Genomic DNA, 22,718 nt, shown 5'->3' with positions numbered 1-22,718 from the left:
GAAAAAAATAGAGAGATCTCGCAAACATATGAATATAAAAGAAGAGAGGCAAAACCAAACATGATACCCATCACCCATGGCCTAGAGAAATATCAAGGGCAAATGGCAGTCCGTGCTCACTTGGATTTCAAAGGCGATGTTGCTTGGCCCCTCGGACAAAAAAGAAACACAGAGACTGCATATTGGCACGTGACTCCTATAATACATAGCAAAAGCTATGGGGTCAAAGTGTTTGGTATCAAATCCTATAGGTCTACTTTCACCTTCAGAAACTTAAATTCACCAAGCTACAGTAAAATTTAGCAATGATCATGAACACGAATTGCAAGTGCCAAGGCTCTGATAAAAAAAACATTTCTTGACAACTTTTTTCTTAAAGAAGATGTAGGCAGCGTATCAACTACTACTTAAGACACCAGAAAGCACTCACAACACAACTTTTTCATTTATCAAAATCCACCATACTTATCATTCTGTTTATCGGCTATAAGCAGCATTGAGCAGGGAGGAATCGTGATGACCGACATGGGGAAAGGGAGGAATTGTGATGTGAGAGAGAGAGAGAGGAGCTTGCAAGAAAATAACATCAGGCAGTGAAGGCAGGCCTCATTCAATTCCATAAAATTCAAACTGTCACCAAACCATTACGGGAAAACAAGTCTCTCACTCACTGTGAAATGGAAGCAATATCTTGCTAAAATACTAACTTTGCCTTGTTTAATTTTTTGACAAATCAATCAAGAAAACATGACCAAGAAACAATTCAACTCGGAACCCTTCAAGCATAGTTCAAGCGAAATATGTCATTCTGCACATAGAAACTTCCTTGAGGTGTTGGAATCAAGTGAAACATCTGCAGTCCACGAAAGAATAGAAGTATCACATTAGAAATTTGAGATGCGTATAACTTCGAAGCATTGAATTCAGAAATCCAAATTTCCAAAAACTTGAAAATAAAACCTCTCAATACTAAAATATTTTCAGACAACAAACTGATCACTGCTTGTTCTTTCTGAAACAGGCAAACAGCAAGCACATGTGTTTGGAAAGTAAGATCAGGTGCAAGAGGTACGGAAAAAAGAAAGTGAAAATCAACAACTATCCTTACTGATCTCCTTAAATATGTATGTGACGACCCAAGAAAATCTGTCCGCATAACCAGTTTACATTATTGAGCCAAAATCACCAATTAAAAAAATGCTTTAATTTATAATGAACATAGGGGCCTGCTACAACGAGAGAAAGAGAAGAAAACAATCAATCTTTGCTTGGGAAAGATAGGAAAGTTCTCTGCAAAAACTGCTTGATTTTGTTTTGGTTCTTGTTTTCCTTTCAGCGATAATGTCTGCCAAAGCTAATTGTTTTTCAAAACATAAAGTGGCAAAATGAGACCAAACAATCAATATTAGATGTGAGTCCAAGAGAATAACTTCAAAACCAGTCAAAGCATGATACTTCACCATTATTTAAAGTATGACAAAGAAAGAAACATAAAAAAGATATTCTACAACTATTGAATACTCTGTAGTTGTTAAACTATTCATAGAAACAGAGATAACATCAGAAAACCAACTTGATAATACCACTATCCTGTTCAGGAATAAAAACAAGCAGTACAAGAAAGTAAAGCTACAAAACCCTCATAGGCTAGACGTGGAAATAGAATCCCAACACATAAGCACCCTTTAAGCGATTAGGACAAAAAGCTTATTGCACTCTTCCTTAAAAGCTCTGCTGCACCATTACTTACTTGCCACTTTTTATCCTTGCACATATGCACACATATAATAGATCAATGCCAAACAGTTTCAACATATTCAGCTATATCACAGGATCATAACGTCCACACAGGTAGAGGGGCGGGCCATTATCCACCAGGGGAATTTCTCGGTTATATATAATACACACACATAATATCCACATAACTTCAACATATATGACAACATTCTCTACGAATCCAGAAGCATCAAGATTTTAGTGAAGGTGCTGCAATATGGGTTACTTCGCAGTGCTCCCTCGGAAACATAACTTGCTAGTGAAATCTTATGACTGCTTCTGAAGCTAAAATAATTTGCAAAATGTGTCTACAAGTTGTATCCGACCCTTCTACAGTCTTGCATATCAACCTTCTCAATTTAACTTTTCATTAATGCACTGTGTTGTTCAATGAGGTTGTGAATAATGATAAGGGTAATAGCAATGTGGATGGCTAAGAAATTTCATAGTTTTGCTTATTTTTTCTGATTGAATTTGTTCACCAAAGTTTCTTAATGGCTGGTTAAGTTTCCAAAGAAACTGCAGAGCTATCTTCACCATGTAATTCAACTATCATACCAAAACAATGATATGATCAAGGCCATACTAGCAGGTATATTGTGTCACATCTAACATTAAGCCATTGATTCTTAAGACTAATCTGCCCCTTCAAATAGTATAGCAACTGAAAAAACAAAATTCCCCGTGCCTTATCCAAATCTTGAGAATCTCAAGTAGGCCTCATTTCCCTACCGCAAATGACCACCAATTTCAAGCAATCCTCAAATGATTAAAAAGTGGACTGGTGTTATAGACTCCTTAAAGTACTACAAGTTGAATGAAACTATTTTATTCATAAACTCCAATAAATCTTTGAGTGCTCTCTACAATTCTCCACACTATCTCTAGTTCTGAAAGTAGCTAGCAGCACCCCTATTTATAATAGTATGAAACCTATTTTGACTATAAACTGGAAAACGTATTCCTATACAAATTTGACTATAAATCCTAACTAGACATGAATTGAAATATAAAATCCTAATAATTTTGGTTTCCAACAACTTTTAATTATTTTTTCCAACACAAGTCTATTGCAATTTGCCGTAATCACTATATTCATGCATCAGGATTGCACTCCAATGCACTGATGCTCAGAAATGAAAATCTAGGAGTCTTACATCCGATCTGATATTCTATAAGAAATCCGCAACAAATGAGCAAGCCTTATCATCGAATTAACGGACCAAACAACAAACTGGACACCGAAAATTAAACCCTAATGGCATCTGAGATGAGGAAATCCTTCGATGTAATAATCGGAAATCAGTCCTAAAATGAACACATCGAGTAGTACTAGTGGAAAAATTAATATTCTATAAGAAATCCGCAACGAATAATCAATCGCAATAAGGGAGCAATCCTTAATATCTAATTAAACAAGCAAAATTAAACCCTAATGATACGGAAAATTAAAATCAATCGGACATCAGTCCTAAAATGAACACATCGAGTAATAAAATTACCTGACTGAACTTGAGCGCGTGTTGTTCACCGGGGAGGCTAAGATTGCCACTAACAAAGACAAGCATACCACCAGCAGGACCAGAAGGCTGACAATCAACAGTGTTGATGTGATGCTTGCACTGCTGGAAAGGGAGACTAGTCAGCTTACCTGCAATGCTTTGAGCACCCTGATATTTCTGACCTTCAAAATTCAACATAGAGTTTTCCTGGTAAAGGTTAGCAAGCCCAGCACGATTGGTATCGAAGGTGGAGTAGTAGTGATCCACAAATGCTTTTGACACGCTGTCGGGATCCATTTTGCAAATCGGAAAATTGGTGGGTGAACGAACACAAGTCCAACAGCACGCTGCTGGCTCTCGTTTTGTTCCAATAGGTGTGTAGGTGCTGGAATATGGGTGCCCTTTTTATTGGTTTGCGGGCCATGCTCTTATTTTCTGAGTGGTTAAGAGGGCCAAAGTGGTTCAAGGGCCCAAAATATGAGGATTGGACTCTACTTCATCAAGCCTTTTTTACTAGTACTCAAGGCTTCTGTGACAACTTTTTCTTTTAAGAAATTTTTACTCATCGTATCTTCTTTTAAGACCTAATTATTAATATTAATTATCTTTTTATTTAATTATATTTAGTAGCTAATTAAATTTTCTAAATTACAATGGATGGCTATATCAAAAATATATACCCGAATGTATATATATCTTTCTTTTTTTCCAATCACTATCCTTTCAGATTTTTTATTTATCAAAACCCTAAAAAATCTCTCTCATCATCCAAACAGAGTGTTAGTTAAACCTCGTCCTCTCATCATCTCTTCTCTGCAAAACTCAACCTCTAGGGTTTAAGCCCAGTCATTTCCACTTTCACCTAGAACCTCACCGCCATCACCATGGCACTCTATGCCTTACTCTTCTCCTCTTTCCGCCGTTCTTCCTCCATCACCCAAACCATAACAACATCCCACCTCCACTCTCATCCACTGCCAAACGCTAATTTCCATCTCTCTCACCACTCATTCGCTTTCTTCTCCGCCGAAGAAGCCACCACCGAACGTCGCCGTCGCAAACGCCGCCTCCGTATCGAACCACCAATCAATGTTGTTACATCCGGCATTTTTGCATATTCGGAAGATTCGAAATATTTTTGACTTGAAAGAGGCGAGGCTATATTTGGACCTTGCTTGGTATGAAGGTGTAGGTTAGGAGTACGTTGGTGTGAAATTACGAAAGGAGGCCAAGGGCAAAATTGGAATTTTGGAAATTTGTTTCGGAAATTACAAAACGAGATTTTAATAAATTGGGCTCAAAATAAAATAAGAGAAAGTGAAGCCCAAGTATAAGGGTTGGCCCAAGCCCATGGCACATGGAGATCATGTGACCATTTAATCAATTAATAGGATATATATACATGTGATTATCCATAGAACCTTCAAGAAAAAAAGAAACAAAGCAAGAATAAGAAAAAAGAGGGGAGGGTTCGGCTCCAAGGAAAGAAAAAGAGGAAAGAAAGAAAAAAAAATTCTAGCCTTCAATCTCAATCCAAAAATCTTGTTCTTCTTGAATTAGTAACAAGCTCAAGACGCTCTTCAATGTGGTATAATTAGTTTGGCGAAAGAACCACGTTGGTGGAAAGTTGGAATTTAAAGAAAAGGTATGAATTCTATATTTTGTGTTATGGAATAAGTGTATGAGTTATAATGCTTAGAACTAGATGAGAATCATGGAAGTATGGTGTGTGTGTGCATGACGTGTGTGTGTGTAATGATGTGTTGGCCGTGAGCTATGCTAGTGTGGAGGAAAAATGAATTCAAGTTCATTTAGTTTGTTAGTTGTGACCTTTGTGATGCAAATAAAGGTTTAATGACTTGGATTGGCATTGGAAGTGCTTACATGTAATTATAAGAAAATTTTATTAATTTTTCATGATTTTATATAAGTATGGGATTAAGGTTCTAAATGTGAAATATGATTGTTGTTAGTAAGCTTGGAAGGAAAGTAGTGTGATTTGGAAGTTTAGGTGAATTATGGTGTTGGTGGAAATTTTGTATATCTTGTGTATATATTGTAGAAATGACATGAAATTCTTCCAAATGACGTGGTAACGATCTTGATTAGTAGTGAGTGTGAAAATGGTAAGATTAGTTTGGAAGTCTAAGGTCGGAATGGAAGATTTTATGTTATGCCGGAAAGATGGCTAGTGACGCCATATTGTGTATTTTGATGCTTGTTGTTGTTATTGATGTTGTCCTGGGTTGTTGTGTGGATAAACTAAGTCGAGCTAAGTCTCGGGGATGTTATATATATAGAGGAAATGCTGCCGAAATTTCGGTAGGCAAGTATGTATTGAGTTTGGAATCTTAAAGTTCGAATTTGACAATTGGTAAACTTGACCATTTGTAGATTCTGGACGAAACGGGAATTAAGATTCGACGAGCGTAAGAAGCGCGAAAGGTATGTAAAGCTCGTCCCCTCCTTCTTTTGGCATGTCTTAGTATGCTGGGTTGATATCGGGACCCCGGGAGCAATTCTGCTCCTCGAAATCCGAACTAGAGAATGGTTATTATTCACTCAATTCAATTGAATGTTAAAGTGTGCCTTTAGTTGGAAAAAATGGTTAGACCACCATAACTTCCACAAACGTAACCCGATTGCCCTGAAACATTCTTGGATGACTTCACTAGGCCTAATGCATGAAATTTTTGTACGACACCTCGACTTGGCCCGAGGTGGGCCCGCAATTCCCGAGACCCTTTTGTATTGCTTTATTGAATTTATTTGGAATGTGGTTGTGGTACTAGTGACTTCAAAAACAAAGTTAAATATTTGAAATCTATTAATTATTATTTTCAAGCTGACGGAAACATAAGGTTGACTTTTTCAAAACCACTCCAAGGGGGGTGCGGTGGCCTCAATTTATGTCTGAGTGTGCTGATTTCAAAAACCACTCCGAAGGGGGTGCGAGATTTCATCACTTGACTTTTCAAAACCACTCCAAGGGGGGTGCGGTGGCCTCAGCTTATGTCTGAGCGTGTTATGGCCTCAGCCTATGTCTGAGCGCGCTATGGCCTCGGTTGATCACCGGGTGTGCTATGGCCTCAGTTTATACCTGAGTGCGCTACGGCCTCGACTTTTGTCTGAGTGAGCTATTTTTCTCTTAAAACTACTCCGAAAGGGGTTCGAGGTTTTACTACTTCATTTCACTTATTACTTATGATCTTACTATTACTATTATTAATGTTATGCCCGAAGGGGCCTGTAGTATTATTATCATGCCCGATGGGGCTATTATGGATGTCGAGCCGAAAGCGACTGCCCGATGGGGCTATTATTGATGTTGAGCCGGACGCGGCTGCCCGATGGGGCTACTGTTGATATTGAGCCGGAAGCGGCACGTACGTTGTATCATATTAATTCCTTAAAGGAGGTGTGTTAGATTACATTACTTATTTTGAAAATGTTAGTTAGATTGCAATTATTTACTTGAAGCCTGCTTGAGATTTGCGTACATAATTACGATTCTTCCAGCGAAGGCTGCAGGTATTGGGGTGGTTATGATTTCTTCTTTCCTAAATTACGTGATGGTTATCATTTATTCTCGCTGTACATATTCAGTACATATTTCGTACTGACCCCCTGTCTTCGGGGGCTGCGTTTCATGCCACGCAGGTCCAGGGACGCGACCCGGCGATCCAGCTACTTAGGGGGAGACAGCGTTGGGAGTCAGGCAGCTCCACTTGTTCCGGAGGCTGTTCTCACTTTGGTATAATTTTGTATATATGTTTTGTAATCCGTACTCTTTAGAAGTCTGCGAACAGCGTGGGTGTCATGGGTACTGTTTGGTTTTGTCGATCGCTATTTTGTTGTACAGAACTAGTGTAAGCCTCTTGGGCTCGCCTGGCCCTATGGCAGGTGTATGTATGTATGTATATATGTAATACGTTTGAGGCGTTTTGAGTAACGTGTGGACCTTGGTGTCGTGATTATAACTTTCTGGAAAAAAAAAAAAACGCTACCTCGTGGATCAAATAATGTAAGTTGGGATATCGGGCAGGGTAAGCTCGATCGCTCGTCGTGGCCCTATTTTGGGTCGTGACAAATGCTCTTCGTCGTGACCCCTTCCCTAGAGTCCCCCTTTCCCCTGACGACCCCCGATCCTGTCTCCCCGATACCACATCAGCATTAGTGGGCCTACATCTTAACCTTCACAATCGTATTCAATCACTAATCCGTGCTGTTTGGATGGCACTGATTTTGAGATGGCGGCGGAGAAGATGACGTGGAGGTAGAGAGATTAGGGTTTTGGTGGTGGTGGAGAGATTAGGCTTTTTGGTGGTGGTGGTGTCTCAGATCCGACCGTGTGTATTTTTTGTGCGTATTTGGTAAAAGCCAAATACAAATACATTAAAAAAATCTACATCTCATAAATACACTATTTTTTAATGTATTTGTGTTTGTATTTTTTGAGTGTATTTTTTAGTGTATTTTGTTAATAGCCAAACACACTGTTTTTGAGTGTATTTGTCATATTTGAAATTTTTTTGTCTTGTGTCTGAATGTATTTGTTGAAATCCATTCAAATACATGAAAATTTGAATGTATTTGGCTTCATATGTAGTTGGAATGTACACAATGTATTTGAAATACATCAAAGAAATACATTAAAAATAAAACCACTGAAATACATCAAAAATAAATAAAAAAATCACTAAAATACATCAAAAAAATCACTGAAATGCATTAAAAAAAAAGACACAGAAATACATTATAGCAAAAAAAAATCACTGAAATATATCAAAGAAAAAAAATCACTATGTATTTGAAAACAAATAAATATACCTGTTAAAATACATATGTTCATTAAATAATAGCTATAATTGGTAATATTGAAAAGGTAGTTACTAGAGGTAAGAACCTACTAAAAGGTAGCTATTCCTGTAAGTTTACCTTCTTTTAATTTGTCTAAAAATTAGTACAAACAAATTTGACTTTTTAATGGGACAACTACGTATATATACATCTTAAGGAGAAATATTTACGAAACGTGACGATAGTTTTATATTTACAAAATATAACATTACAAAATCTATACAAAACATGCTTTGAAAAAGACAATTTTTTTTTTAAATAAAATATTTTTTTTAAAAAAAATATTTTTTTATTTTTTAAAAATTAATTTTTTAAAATATTTTTTTCGCTCAAAAATTTATGTATGAAATGTGTATATTTCGCTCAAGGCTTAAAAGTTCGCTCAAAATTTAGTGTATGAAAACAATATGAAAAATGTATGAAATGTGTATATCTCATTCAAGGCTTAAAAAATCCACTCAAAATTGTGTGTATGAAAACAGTATGAAATTTGTATCTCGCTCAAGTCTTAAAATTTCGCTCACATTTTCGTGTATAAATTTCATGTTAGATTTCTGTAAAATCAATACAACTACAACAACATTGTATACAACTTTGACACAACATTCAAGACTTAAAATAATCGCTCAAATTTTGTGTATGAAATGTGTATATCTTGCTCAAGGCTTAAAAAGTTCGCTCAAATTTTATGTATGAAGAACGTATGAAGTGTCTATATCTCGATCAAGGCTTAAACATTACACTGAAAATTTTATGCATGAGAATGATATGAAAAGTGTATATCTCAAGACTTAGAATTTCATTCACATTTTTTGTATAAAGCTCATATTAGGTTTCTGGAAAATTAACACAACTACAACAACATTGTAACAACTTTCATACAATATTTAAGGCTTAAATTTTTCGCTCACAATTTCGTGTATGACAATTATATTAAACATTTCACTCACACATATACATTTCATACATTTTTCATACAGCTTTCATACACAAAAATTTGAGGTAATTTTTTAAGCCTGTGAGCAAAAAAAAAAAAAAAAAAAATATAAAAAGTATTTTTTTAAAAAATATATAAAAAATTAAAATAATTTTATTTAAAAATTATTATTTAAAAAAATATTTTCGGGAAAAAAAATAAAAAAACGAAAAATATATGAAAATCTGTCATGTTTCGTAATATATCGTTATGTTTTGTAAATAAAGAAAACTACCGTCACGTTTTGTAAAAATTTCTCCTTAACATGTATATAAACGTAGTTTTCCCCTTTTTAATTACTTTTAGCATCTTCATTATTCATTCTTGGTAACGTCATTTGTTTATAATGAGGTAGAAAATGAAAGATGTGCGGAACTTTCTTTAGCACTCATTTAAAGTGATAATTTTGACTTTTGTAAAAATAATATTCTGGCATACATGCTTCGATCAATCGCCTTCACATAAAATGGTATGAATTGAGTAGTATTTAGGAGTAATAAACTAAATTGCTATAGCGGAAATGGTAATGATAAGGGGAACAATGAAATTTATTAACAATAAAACTTTTAGCCTAAATTATATGTAATGACTCGATAGTTTAATTTATAAGCTTTAGTTGTACATAGGTAGGTTCTACAGAGTGGTGGTTAGACCAACCTTGTTGCATGGGGTGGAGTTTTGGCCAGTCAAGAACTCTCAAGTTCAGAAGATGCAAGTTGCGGATATGAGAATGTTCAGATGAATGTGTGGGCATACTAGGAGGGATAGGATTAGAAATGATGATATTCTGGCCTCCGTGGTGGACAATGTGAAGGAAGCAAGACTGAGATGGTTCGAGCATGTCAAGATGAGAAGAGCAAATGCCTCAGAAAGGAGGTGAGAAAGGTTGGATAAGGTAGGTATGAAAAGAGGTAGAGGTAGCCGAAGAAGTATTGGGAAGAAGTAATTAGATATGACATGCACCATCTTCAGCTTACCAAGGATATGACCTTAGATAAGAAGGAGAGATAGTGGATTATGGTAGATTGTTAGTAGGTAGTTAAGCGGTGTCTCGTTTTTAAGTAGGATAGGAATGGTGGTAGTCTAGAACACCGTGTCAGTCATACCAGTAGCCCTATTCATGTAGTTTGTTGCCATTTGATATCTATTACTATCTGTTGTTTATTTTCTTTCTGCTATCACATTATTTCGTTGTGTTACTGTCTATGCTCTGTAATGCTTTCTATAGTAGCTGTCATGTTTTCTTCACTATTATATTTTTCTTTTTCATAATTTTTTTGATTTGCTGCACTTAAGCCGGGAGTCTTCTGGAAACAATCTCTCCGCCTTCACGAGAACCCCACTTATAGAATTGCACTGGATACGTTGTTGTTGTAATTGTACATGGGTCGATATATAAATTTTAGGGTCAACTACGTATATATACATCTTAAGGAGAAATATTTACGAAACGTGACGATAATTTTATATTTACAAAACATAACATTACAAACCCTATGCAAAACATGCTTTTTAAAATATATATATATATTAAATGTTTTTTTATTTAAAAAAAAATATTTTTTAAATGTTTTTTTCGCTCAAAATTTTATGTATGAAAGTTGTATGAAATGTGTATATCTCGCTCAAGACTTAGAATTTCATTCACATTTTTCATATATAAAGTTCATATTAGGTTTATGGAAAATTAATACAACTACAACAACATTGTAACAACTTTCATACAATATTCAAAGCTTAAAGTTTTCGCTCACAATTTTGTGTATGAAAATTATATTAAAAATTTCGCTCACATATACACATTTCATACATGTTTCATACAACTTTCATACACAAAAAATTAAGGTAATTTTTAAGCCTTTGAGCAAAAATATATATATTTTTTAAATATATAAAAAATATTTTTAAAAAAATTAAAAATATATATATATTTTTTGGAAAAAAAATAAAAAAATGAAAAATATATGCAAATTCGTCATGTTTCGTAATATATCATTATGTTTTGTAAATAAGGAAAACTATCGTCACGTTTCGTAAATATTTCTCCTTAACATGTATATATATGTAGTTTTCCCTAAATTTTATTGTACAGGACTGTTACTCCATTTTTTTGTGCCAATTACCTTCTTTTGGGGTGGTCTTTAATTTTTGCCCTCAAATTGTTGGCCTTTAATTTTTGTCCTTCGCTTAAAAAAGTGACCGAAAATATCCCGAGCTTCTGGGTTTGAACCCCTGCTCAGTAAAAAAAAATAAAAAAATTGCAAAGTATGGCTTTAGAAAAAGTCTGCCTTATGCTGCATAGATTGCCTTAAGGCATAACTAAAAGTCTGTCTTATAAGGCAACCTATGCCGGATCCGGCATAACTAAAAGTTATGCCTGAAGACAACTATGCCGTCTCCGGCAGAGGTTGCCTTGGCATAACTAAAAGTCTACCTTATAAGACAACCTCTACCGGATTCGGCAGAATTTTAGTTATGCATTAAGGCAAGTTATGCTGCATATGACAAACTTTTTCCAAAAGCCTTGCCTTGCGAATTTTTTATTTATTTTTATGCTTGAGCCATAATTCAAACCCAGAACTTAAGGTATTCTAGGCGAATGACAAAAATTAAAGACTAGCAATTTGAGGGGCAAAAGTTAAAGACCACCCGAATAAGGGAAACTCCTGCTAATTGCCCTATCATATTGCTCGTCTCATCATTGCTTTGCTTGTCTCATCGTTGCTTATTTTAAAAAACAGAAGGGGCAGCCCGTGCGCTGCAGGGGCCCAACAATTTTAGTTAACATGATAGTGTTGCTTGAATTTATAACTTCTAATTACAGTATACAGGGACCAAGTGACGGTAGAATAACAATATCACCTAAAAAAAAAGTTGTACATGAAGTGACTCTGATATAAATGAAAGAGTAAAGAATACAAAAATGCATATGCTTAGAGTACTCACAACACAAACTGCAAAATAGTTAAACACATGGAAGACAAATATTTACCAAATAAGCTGAACCCGTAAAGAAATCTCTCTAAGAATTGAAAAAGACAACCCCCCCCCCCCCCCCCCCCCCCAAAAAAAAAAAAAAGAAAAAGAATCAAGATTTGAGCACAAAGACACTGTAGCAGTGCAATTTGGAGTAACAAAAGAAAAATTGTGCTTTCATTCAGTAGGCAAAGGAGGAAAATTGTAGCTTCACGCGACTTTAAGGCGAGAGATTAACCACTTCAAAAGTGCTTTGAATTTTGGCCCAGTCAATTTGCGTATACGTATTGAACTCTACCAATGTAAGGCTCACACAGAGGTATCCTGGCTTTTGTAGCTGGTGGAGGTAGGCTTCAGTTTTCATGGCCCTTCCACTACTCAGCTTCAGTTATTGCACTACCAGGTAGAGTCCCATGCTCAGATATTCGAAGGCAAAGCTAACAATTTCTGTTAATTAAGGCTTTTCCAAATCAGAGCAACCTAGAACCACTGTAAAATTCAATACATATATGTTAACATATTAGTAGCCCCATTAACTTCTCATCTGGCAATTGTGAGCAGTCATGCAGCTTTGACTTTTCCACGTTCCTATTTTTGTAGTGCTCTTGGATGCTTCTTCTCTTCACATTAGTACAGGAACGAAAAAACATTTAGACAGAAGAGATTATAGCAAAGGAGAAAATGTTTGCTTCAAACTCTGTAAGCAAGACGCAATTCTATTCGTACAATGGCACAAGTATATCAAAGAAGGAAAATGCTCAAACCGTATGACCACTAAATTCAACTTAAGTTTTATAGGTACTTAATACCCGTTTGGCCATTAGAAATTTTCACTTTTTTCCGGAAATTTTCTTCACTTTATTTGGAAATCAAGATTTGGCCATGAAAATTCCATGTACACCTTGAAGTTGTATTTGGAAAACACCTAAAACTCAATGTTCACTTTCAGTACATTCAAATAACCAACTATTCTTTGCAAAAACTACAGCCAAACAGAACTCCAACTCAAAATTCCAAAAAAAGTGTAAAATATTTGATTTTCATGGCCAAACGCATTCAATGTGGTTTATGCCAATATTGTTCTAGTCTAGCTGAAAACAACTCATTCAAATTTAATGAAGTCATAGCATTCCAACTTAGAGAAGCAGTAGTAACATTCTTTCATGTTTCCTGCTAAATTCACTAAATGAATATCAGCCCTCTGACTTTCTTGAATTAGCGCGCTGTGGTAGGATTATCTTGAGAAAATTAAATAAAACAACCTTTATCCCTCAGTTTTACTTGTGACAATGAAGCATCAAGAAGCAGGCAAACTGAAAATGAAGAATATTCCAAAAAAGAAGTTAAAATGTCAAGATCTCTATGCTAATGTTGGTGTTAGAGGGTTCTCCAGCTAAATATGATTCTCTTTGTTTTTCTTTTGCCGCTATCCAACTCATAGTAGAAATAAGATACATTTTTTCATTTCCATCACCAACAGAAAGTACTACTATAAGATAAATGAGCTTCACAACTAAAATTTGACAAAGAGAAGGATCTCTAAATCGTCATTTATGTATTTTCCTTTTCAAGCACTATACTTCAAGTAAAAAATGGTGCTTTCATTAGTTTCCCAGGGTATTGAATCAAAAAAGGGGTACATACTTTTAAAAAAAGTTTTTGTGCTAGGTGAAACATGATGAAATGTAGACAGCTATCAACCATTTTCCTTTCATTCATTATCCTAAGAAAGTAAACATAGATTTGAAGGTACAAATAAGAACATAGAGATGGAAAAACAAAGAGAGTCCGTATGACCTGAGACAAGAGTAATCTTGACTTAGCAAATTTGAAATAACTTTTTTGGCCTTGTTAAAGAGCTTCAAATTGCCAATCCAGAAATCAAGCACTTTATCGCTAGCTGTCCTAACAAAAAAGACCATACCTTTCATTAGCTTTTCTTAGTATATTTTTAATCAATTACCTCAAGAAAAATGTAGCGAAATTAACTGTTACAGCTTAAAATTATAAACGTCAGTCAACAACAATTAAAAACGTGATCATTTGCTATATCAAGCTCGTAACTGAAGCAGCAAGGATTGATTCTACTCTATAGCAAATCACAAATACAAATAAATATAAAATGAAGTATCTCTCTTTTTTCTTAATTAGTTCTGCAAGCTCTTTTGTTAGAGATATGTACACCGAGGCTATAATGGGGCTGACTAAGAACTGCAAGCTTAGTAACTATATTACAAATGTAGTTACACAATACTAATTTGCTCGTATGAATTGCACTTACTAAACACTGTAATAAAGTCTTACCACTTATTCAAAAGATTATGAGCTATCAGTTTTTGTGTTCATCCATACTTGTTTTTCATAGGCACGCTTTCCATTCATATTCAAATTTCTTCCACCACCAAGAACTATATTCTATTGCCGGAAATCAGAAAAAAGAATTAGGACATCGAGTTCACTTTAGTTATTCTCTTATAAATTAAAAGGCTAATGTTCGTATTGGAAACCATTTAACCATTCAAGTCCTCCAGTTGAATTAGAGATGAATAATTTCATTATCAATAAAGAGTGTACTTCTAAAAGAATGGGCTTAGAGCAATAGCAAAAAAGGAATTGAGCGATTTCCACTATATAGATCACTCATCTATAAGTTTCTAAATTGTTGTTCACCGCTAAGTTTTAAGCAAAACTTATTGTGAAAAAGGGAGAGAACTTAATAAGAAAGATCACGACAACATGATCTACTGCAGAAAATAAATAAATTTCAAGAACATCAGATCAAGGAGGAAAACAAAATGAACACAGAAGTGTACTGAATAGAGAGCTCAGCCTCACCATAGCATCTTGAGAGCAAACAATAGAGGAAGTCTCAGAATCATGCAATGAGGAAGTACAATGAAATGGAAATAAAAGCTAAGTGGAAGCCAACTGTCCCACTCAAATAAAAAGGGTAAAAACGTGTCATCGAAAAGAGGAAATTTGAAGGGCTTGAATGAAGTACAATACACGTGTTGAGCAATAAGATGGTCCAAGTGTGATTGATGAATGAATAGAGAGGCCCAACAATACCGTACAATCTATACTACTTTTGGTACCATATAATTGTGCAATGTTCGTCCACCCAACTCTCATTTATATCTAGTAGAAAAGAAATATAGATATCATTCTTGATGTTTAAAAGATTTTTGTCAGCATGATTAAATTAATTAGAATGTAATCAAAAAAATTATTTCAGACTCTAAAACCATATAGGCGTGTTCAAATAATGCAAACCAATCTTGTAGTTCCACTCTATGCCTTTGAATTCCATAGATCGCTCATGTTAATGCTTTCACGAATATGAAAACAGCAAAAAGCAACAAAACACAAAAACGTCGACAGCAGGGTTCGAACCTGCGCGGGCGAAGCCCAACAGATTTCAAGTCTGTCTCCTTAACCACTCGGACATATCGACAATGTTGTTTTTAGGAACGACCTGAAATTATTTAACTTACTATCCCCATTTAGCAAATTTATCTCAGATTTTTGTTGGGCTCGCTTTTTCGCATAAATTGGTAAGCACCCGACATTTTTTTTATAGAGAATTTCGACAAGCTTATCCAGTCCAGCTAAGCTGATGAATTCTGAAAACTGGTCTAAATATAACAAGCAAACAAAACCTAAATTTCGTGCAGATTGTTCCATACCACATCTTCTTTATTCAGGTAAGAGCCAATGACACTCAACATTATATTAGTACTAAAATTATTATGGAAATTATCATTTATAATAATTAATCATTAATGATTGTTTTATTACAACAAATAATTTAGTAATTTTCTTGATACTTAGTTAAATTTAAGTGATCGATCTTTTCGTTATAAAAAATAATTTAATTACTTTATACAATAGAATGAAAGTTGAGTGACCATATAAGTGGACCTTACTGTCAATGAACACAAAAAGTGCTATATACTCCGTCCGCATGTGGATTAAATGTCAAAATAATAGCACACGAGCTATTAACTACGTGTAACTTAATGGACGAGTTGGCTTTAAATGTATAATAAAATTATATGTACAGTGGTTGATTTTTTTTTTTTAATGCTTTAGAGTCGTATCTTAATAGTTTTCTAACCATTTAACTAATGAAATTGACGCAACAATTGAAAAACCATATTATTTGAAAATTTTGAAAATGACGTGTATATATTGGAGGAACCTATTACCCGACACGTACGAACTTGGCAACATGTCATTGTACATTTAGACTAAGATATAATTGGTGTGGAAATGAACTAGTGGAAGAGAATAGATCCACGAAAAACAAACAAAAGCAGCAAAAGCCACACTTGGTGTGACGACACCATTATAGCATCTCCATCACAAATTGAAAGCATGATAACGTCAGTGCTCTGTGCTTTGTTTTTTTCCCTTCAATTTGAGTGACCCTTCTGTCGCTATCTCATGCCTCTAAGGGGCGGTTTGGTTTGGATTGTAAGGGATATAATGTTTAATTTCTACGTAGAAACTAATATAATTAATACAATGTTAGACTGTTTCTTTTTATTTTCCTCGAAAATATAATATCTTGTGTAAGTTACATAAAATATCTTGCGTAAGTTATGTGAAATTTATATTATTTTATGCGAGATATATAGAATATGGGATAAGAATGTAGGTATTAGATAGTACATGGATTAAAATGCTAAAATGGCCAAACTAATGCTCGTAAGAGTAAGAAATTTTGTTTTATGTCAAAAGTAAACAAAACTATACATTATATACTAAAATATGTAATATGTCAAAATAAATATTTAATGAACAATAAGCTCGACATTATTTTACCTGCATAACTAATTCTTACATTATCAATACCTTCAATACCTCCCTAACTTGTCTTCTAACCAAACTACCCTAATTGCTTCTGGACAGTGATCCGAACTTTTAAGTGTGTTTGTGTGTGTATATATATATATATACACACACTTATTCAGATACTCCCTCCGTTCACTTTTACTTATCCATTATTTTAAAAATATATTTTTACTTTTATTTGTCACTTTTAGCATATCAAGAAAAGATAATTTATTTTTTCCTGTTTTACCCATAGTATTAATTACTCACTTCAAATTATTTTTAAAATCCAATAAAAATATGCACCAATTAATATGGGTACATTAGTAAATTATACACTTCATTTACAATTTTTTAAACAACATGAAAAGTTTAAAGTGGATAATAAAAAGTGAACGGAGGGAGTATAATAGAGAGAAAACATCAAATAATCTCGTTTAGTTTGTAGTCATTCATACTCCTATAATTATCAAACTATTTTGTATTTGTCTTAATTTTACTAAAGAAAAATATGTGAATTGGACGTGTCAGAATATGTCTTTGACTCAAATGACAAGGGTATATGAAATGGCACTTACTACCATGTATAGTAAAATTAAAATATTTTATTTAGCAGGAGTATAAATTTTATGTTTTTTATCATTTAATATTTAGATTCAAGTATAAAAAATATAAAGTAACGTTGTGTTATGTCCTATATCATTTACCCCTATATAATCCTATGATGAGAGGAGGGGGTGAATCATTTTGAGCAACGATAAAGTTGTTACCCACTATATTAAGATTTAGTGACGGAATCAGAATTTTCATCGAGGGGTTCAAAATATAAAAAAGTAAACATACGAAGAAGTCTGAGGAAATTCAACATTTACTATATATAAATAAAAAATAATTTTAACCTTATAAAAATAGTATTTTTTTTTTTTTATCAAAAGAGGTTCGGAAGAACACCCTCCTCCGCATAGTGTGGCTCCGCGCTGGTAAGATCCAGGTAAGTTGTTTACCATGCAACTTTTTTCTGAAACCCGCATACATACTCCCATTCCTTATGCACGAGTCCACCTTTTCTTTTTGACTGATCGCTTTTCTTTTACCTTTTTCATTTAAAAAGAAACCTCAATCATGAAAAAAACATCATCAATAGTATACAGTATATCTTCTGCCCAACGTCCTTAATACTCTGCTCTGCTATTATCAAAAAAAATAAGAGGAGGTGAAGAGAGTACTCAACGTAACATATCCCACTCCCCACAACAAAGACAGTTCCATTCATTCACTTCATTCATAACCAAGAATTGAACTTCAAGAAAATCTAAAGCTATTAATTGTCACCATTCCATCCAATTATACACGATGGTTCATTTGAAAGAAAGACTCAATTTCTTCTTCAACAGCAGATGGCTCGTTTTCGTTGCTGCAATGTGGATTCAAACTTGTGCTGGCATTGGATACCTTTTCGGCAGCATTTCTCCAATAATTAAAAGTTCTTTGAATTATAATCAGAAGCAGGTTGCTCGATTGGGTGTGGCTAAGGACTTGGGTGATAGTGTTGGATTCTTGGCTGGTACTTTGTGTGAAATCTTGCCTTTATGGGCTGCTCTTCTTGTTGGTGCTATTCAGAATTTTATTGGGTATGGCTGGGTTTGGCTTATTGTCACTGGCAGAACTTCACCTTTGCCATTATGGGTTGTGAGTACCCTTCTACTTCAGAGTTTTCAAGTTTGTCTTTATGATTTTTGTGTAATTGTGTGATTGTCTCGTCTGAGTTGCTTAGATTAGATAGACACACACTTCGACATGGTGTCAGATCAGACAAAGGTTCTGAGATCAATCTCATGGTACACGTGAAGGGGTGTGTTGAGAATATAATTAAGAAAATAAATTTATGCTCTCTCTAACCGCTTAAGCTTTTCGGTGAGATGGTCACAAGTTTCTTTGAAAAGGATCTCTTTGTCCACTGATTTCATTTATACCTTTTTTCTATCCAGTTGGATGTTGCAAAGCTTCCATGTTTTTTATAATGGAAGTCAATTGTGGTCTATCTTGTATGATATGCATTAAATTAACAGGGTTGTCACTAAATCAGGGATTATTAAATCAAACTTTTTGCTTTGTCAAACTCATAAAACTAATTTTAAACTCAAAAGTTTTTCTGTGTGGCCCTCTTGCATTTAGTAAGTGTATTTGCTTTTGCATCAGTTAACTATGTTCTACTTATTCAATTTACTTCATCTGAAAAAATCTTGCCTAACCAAAAAGCCATGAGCTGAGGCGGCCTCGAAGAACATGTTTCTGTGTGTAGATGTAGTTCAAGAATTCCGCTTTTCTTTTTTCTGTTTCTATTTTTAGGAAGTTTGTAAATGTAAAAATGAAGTTGCGATACTATATTTGGCAGCTTATAACCTGTCAAGCTTGCCTTATCGTTTCGTCTGATGGTCAGAATTTGATAGATACCCCGAACAGCAAATTTTAAAACAAGCATTTATTTATGGTACCGCCTTTCAATGTGTAATTACTGAAGGAAAGAAGTGCATTTGTCTCTGAACAGATAGAGACAAAACTGCTCTTCTGTCCGAGTTTTATCCTTCCCCCAGTGTGCCTGCTCAATAACTGTGCTTATTCTACATCTTTGACAGCATGCATGTGACAACTGACATATCAACAATCTCCTCAAAATGCTTAATGTAAATTGCATCTGGATGTCCTCATCTCCAATAGGATTTATCAAGAATTTCTAGTAATTTTACTTTTATTTTATATTATATGGGTTTGAGATGAGCTTAAGTGGAGTGACATAGTTTATGAGAAGTCATATAACTAGTGGCGGATCCAGTATTTTCACTCAGGGGGTCCGAAAAAATTAACAAAAGCTAAATATAAAAAAATAATGTTGTTTCTGGGAATCAAACCTTGGACACTAGAGTGAATTTTGAACACCCTTAACCACTTGAGCTAACCTTTTGCATTTGTTTAGGGTATTCAAAACTTATTTATGTACATAAATACAAAAAATCTACCATATATACAATGTAGTTTTTTGCTGAGGGTGTTCGGGTGACACCCTCAAGCCCACATAAATCCGCCCCCGCATACAACCGACCCTACTTGCTTGGGATTGGAGCATAGTACCAAATATTTTTCAGTTTGCATTGGGATATTTGTAGAATCAATACTCGTCGTGCTCCTCTCAGACGATCGCCATCATCATAATGACTAATGAGTAATGTCTTAGCCATGACATATATCAGCATAACTAATTGATGTCTGCTAGAGCGCAAATAATCATGGATTCCTAGTTTTTTTAACAGCTAACCTAATTGTAGCCATTTCTCTGCAGATGTGCATTCTTATATTTGTAGGAACAAATGGTGAGACCTACTTTAACACAGCAGCTTTAGTCTCTTGTGTGCAAAATTTCCCCAAAAGCCGTGGTCCTGTGGTTGGGATTCTTAAAGGATTTGCTGGCTTAGGTGGTGCTATTTTAACTCAGATATATGCAGTAATCCATTCCCCGGATCACGCTTCACTTATATTTATGATTGCCGTTGGACCAGCAATGGTGATTATTGCTCTCATGTTTCTAATCAGGCCTGTTGGAGGCCACAGACAAGTCAGGCCTTCTGATGGGCTAAGTTTTTCATTTATTTACAGCATATGCCTCCTTTTGGCTTCTTACTTGATGGGAGTTATGCTTGTTGAAGACTTTATTGATGTTAGCCACAATGTTATCATAATCTTCACAGCTATTCTATTTAGCCTCTTGATAATCCCGATTGTGATCCCGATCTCCTTGAGTTCCACTCAGGAGCTGAGAGTACCAGAAGAAGAGGCACTTCTATCTGAGTCACGGAAACAAGATCCTGGCAAATCTGAACACGACGGTGGTCAAGAAATTATATTTAGTGAGGTTGAAGAGGAGAAGCCGAAGGATGTAGACTTGCTTCCGGCTTTAGAAAGGCAGAAAAGAATCGCTCAACTACAAGTGAGACTAGCCCAAGCGGCTGCAGAAGGAGCAGTGAGGATCAAAAGAAGACGAGGTCCCCGTAGGGGGGAGGACTTTACTTTAGTGCAAGCTTTAATAAAGGCAGATTTTTGGCTTATGTTTTTCTCAATGCTTTTGGGTTCTGGATCTGGTTTAACTGTCATTGACAACTTGGGTCAGATGAGCCAATCTTTAGGATACGAAAACACGCATGTTTTTGTTTCCTTGATCAGCATATGGAATTTCCTTGGCCGTATTGGGGGTGGATACTTTTCTGAAATAATTGTCAGGTACATGAAATTCACTTCCTATACATCAATGCTATTAACTTATCTTCAAGTAAAGGCTGAATACATTGATTGCTCCTTAAACTTATCATTATATTTCATTTAAATACTAGGAGTACGGCTTGTTCCAATTAAGCCCCTGAACACATGATAAAATATTCTTATTAGACACTTTTGGCTCAAATTTTGGAAACGCTTATGTACGTGATCTCAAGTGTTCATTACGTAGATAAGTTAACCACTTAAAATACCTCCTTTAATTATCAATATTAGCCTCAATAAGCTGTAAATCGCATGTATGTTCGGCTAGTTCGAATAATTAAAGGAGGTGACATATTTAATATTGTTAATTTATCTACATGATTGGCGTTTGAGAACATATTGCAGAACATGTTGCAGAATTTTTTTCAAAATTGAGTCAGAAGTGTCTATAGGAACACTTTATTACGTGCTCAATTCAAACAATTCGTAATTCGATAGTCTAAATGAGATATACTGACAACTTCAATGGGTTGTCGATGTATTCAGCCTTAAGTAAATCTTACAATGCTAAGAAATTTCTCACACATGACAAAACCTTGTCAAACAGGGATAATGCATATCCAAGACATACAGCAATGGCTGTTGCCCAGGTCATAATGGCCTTCGGTCATTTTATCTTTGCTATGGGTTGGCCTGGAGCGATGTACATTGGCACTCTTTTGGTTGGACTTGGTTATGGGGCTCATTGGGCGATTGTGCCAGCGGCTGCTTCAGAATTGTTTGGCTTAAGGAATTTTGGAGCTTTGTACAATTTCCTCACTCTTGCAAACCCAGCTGGTTCATTAGTATTCTCAGGTCTTATTGCTAGTAGTATATATGACATGGAAGCTGAAAAGCAAGCTCAACAGCGCCATCCTAGACAGTTGAATTTGGCGTCGGTTTTGACAAGTTTTCTTAACACGGATGAACCTCTGAAATGTGAAGGTGCCATTTGCTTCTTCTTGACTTCTTTGATAATGTCAGGACTATGTATTATTGCAGCTATTCTAAGCACGATCCTGGTGTACCGTACAAAGACTGTGTACGCTAATATGTACGGAAAGTCTCGTACATAATTTATCCTCGAGGGATGGAAATTTAAGCATCCTAAGAAAAGACACCTTCAGCCAATTCACATTTCCAATGTCATTATAATGTGGAACTGCAAACCATCAACAGAACACCTCCAGCTGAGAGCAAACGACGAAGAAGACAATAAGCCTAATTTTGCTGTTGCAGAAGTAATCCATGGTTAAGTGAAACAATATTTGTGTTGCAAGTGATTTCTGTATATTTGTATTTTCTCAATCTTGAAATTGTTAAATTTTGGTTGTGGATCACCATTAGTTGATTGAAACAGTGTTGATATATTCTTTGTTAATGGTAAATCCTTTTTCAGCAAGAGATTGTGGTCCAGTGACACTGGCCACTCAATAATTTCTGAACAAGTTTTTGATGGCAGCAAGCCAGCAACTACAGGAGTGACATCTAACTAAACGCCA

General features: G+C 35.1%; 2 protein-coding genes, 1 long non-coding RNA gene and 1 other non-coding gene across 6 annotated transcripts; 1 reads left to right on the top strand and 3 right to left on the bottom strand.

Annotated features, from left to right (window-relative positions):
* Nucleotides 1–586: 586 nt before the first annotated feature.
* Nucleotides 587–3,669, bottom strand: LOC132621692 (nuclear transport factor 2B-like). Its single transcript, XM_060336046.1, has 2 exons — nucleotides 3,279–3,669; nucleotides 587–853 (listed from the first exon to the last, which is right to left on the bottom strand). Exons 1-2 carry the CDS (start codon nucleotides 3,573–3,575, stop codon nucleotides 779–781), a joined length of 372 nt encoding a protein of 123 aa, XP_060192029.1. The 5' UTR covers nucleotides 3,576–3,669; the 3' UTR covers nucleotides 587–778.
* An 8,498-nt stretch (nucleotides 3,670–12,167) lies between these two features.
* Nucleotides 12,168–15,108, bottom strand: LOC132623822 (uncharacterized). 3 transcript variants are annotated; one of them, XR_009576436.1, is made up of 3 exons: nucleotides 14,926–15,108; nucleotides 13,888–14,505; nucleotides 12,168–12,710 (listed from the first exon to the last, which is right to left on the bottom strand). It is a non-coding gene; the product is annotated as an uncharacterized LOC132623822 (long non-coding RNA). The 3 variants fall into 3 exon arrangements; XR_009576435.1 differs by having other exon boundaries at nucleotides 12,170–12,710; nucleotides 13,888–13,995; nucleotides 14,926–15,078; XR_009576434.1 differs by having other exon boundaries at nucleotides 12,170–12,710; nucleotides 13,888–13,990; nucleotides 14,926–15,046.
* A 354-nt stretch (nucleotides 15,109–15,462) lies between these two features.
* On the bottom strand, nucleotides 15,463–15,544 carry TRNAS-UGA (transfer RNA serine (anticodon UGA)). The gene has a single exon. It is a non-coding gene; the product is annotated as a tRNA-Ser (tRNA).
* A 2,450-nt stretch (nucleotides 15,545–17,994) lies between these two features.
* LOC132624972 (protein NUCLEAR FUSION DEFECTIVE 4-like) lies at nucleotides 17,995–22,618 on the top strand. Its single transcript, XM_060339732.1, has 3 exons — nucleotides 17,995–18,615; nucleotides 20,264–21,198; nucleotides 21,785–22,618. The coding sequence occupies exons 1-3, from the start codon at nucleotides 18,280–18,282 to the stop codon at nucleotides 22,290–22,292; spliced, it is 1,779 nt and encodes a 592-aa protein (XP_060195715.1). The 5' UTR covers nucleotides 17,995–18,279; the 3' UTR covers nucleotides 22,293–22,618.
* Nucleotides 22,619–22,718: the final 100 nt, after the last annotated feature.

The sequence above is a fragment of the Lycium barbarum genome, chromosome 12, assembly GCF_019175385.1.
Source record: "Lycium barbarum isolate Lr01 chromosome 12, ASM1917538v2, whole genome shotgun sequence".
In the NCBI taxonomy this organism is placed as follows: Eukaryota; Viridiplantae; Streptophyta; class Magnoliopsida; order Solanales; family Solanaceae; genus Lycium; species Lycium barbarum.
The sequence above is the reverse complement of the archived record's forward strand: the minus strand, read 5'-3'. Positions and strand labels throughout refer to the sequence as shown.

Excerpts from the sequence above, each read along its gene's own strand:
- LOC132621692 (XM_060336046.1), bottom strand. The coding sequence starts at position 3,575 with ATGGATCCCGACAGCGTGTCAAAAGCATTTGTGGATCACTACTACTCC. Across the intron at positions 854-3,278 it reads ACGCGCTCAAGTTCAGTCAG|ATGTTTCACTTGATTCCAAC; the intron begins GTAATTTTATTA and ends CGTGGACTGCAG.
- LOC132624972 (XM_060339732.1), top strand. The coding sequence starts at position 18,280 with ATGGTTCATTTGAAAGAAAGACTCAATTTCTTCTTCAACAGCAGATGG. Across the intron at positions 18,616-20,263 it reads CACCTTTGCCATTATGGGTT|ATGTGCATTCTTATATTTGT; the intron begins GTGAGTACCCTT and ends ATTTCTCTGCAG. Across the intron at positions 21,199-21,784 it reads TTTTCTGAAATAATTGTCAG|GGATAATGCATATCCAAGAC; the intron begins GTACATGAAATT and ends CTTGTCAAACAG.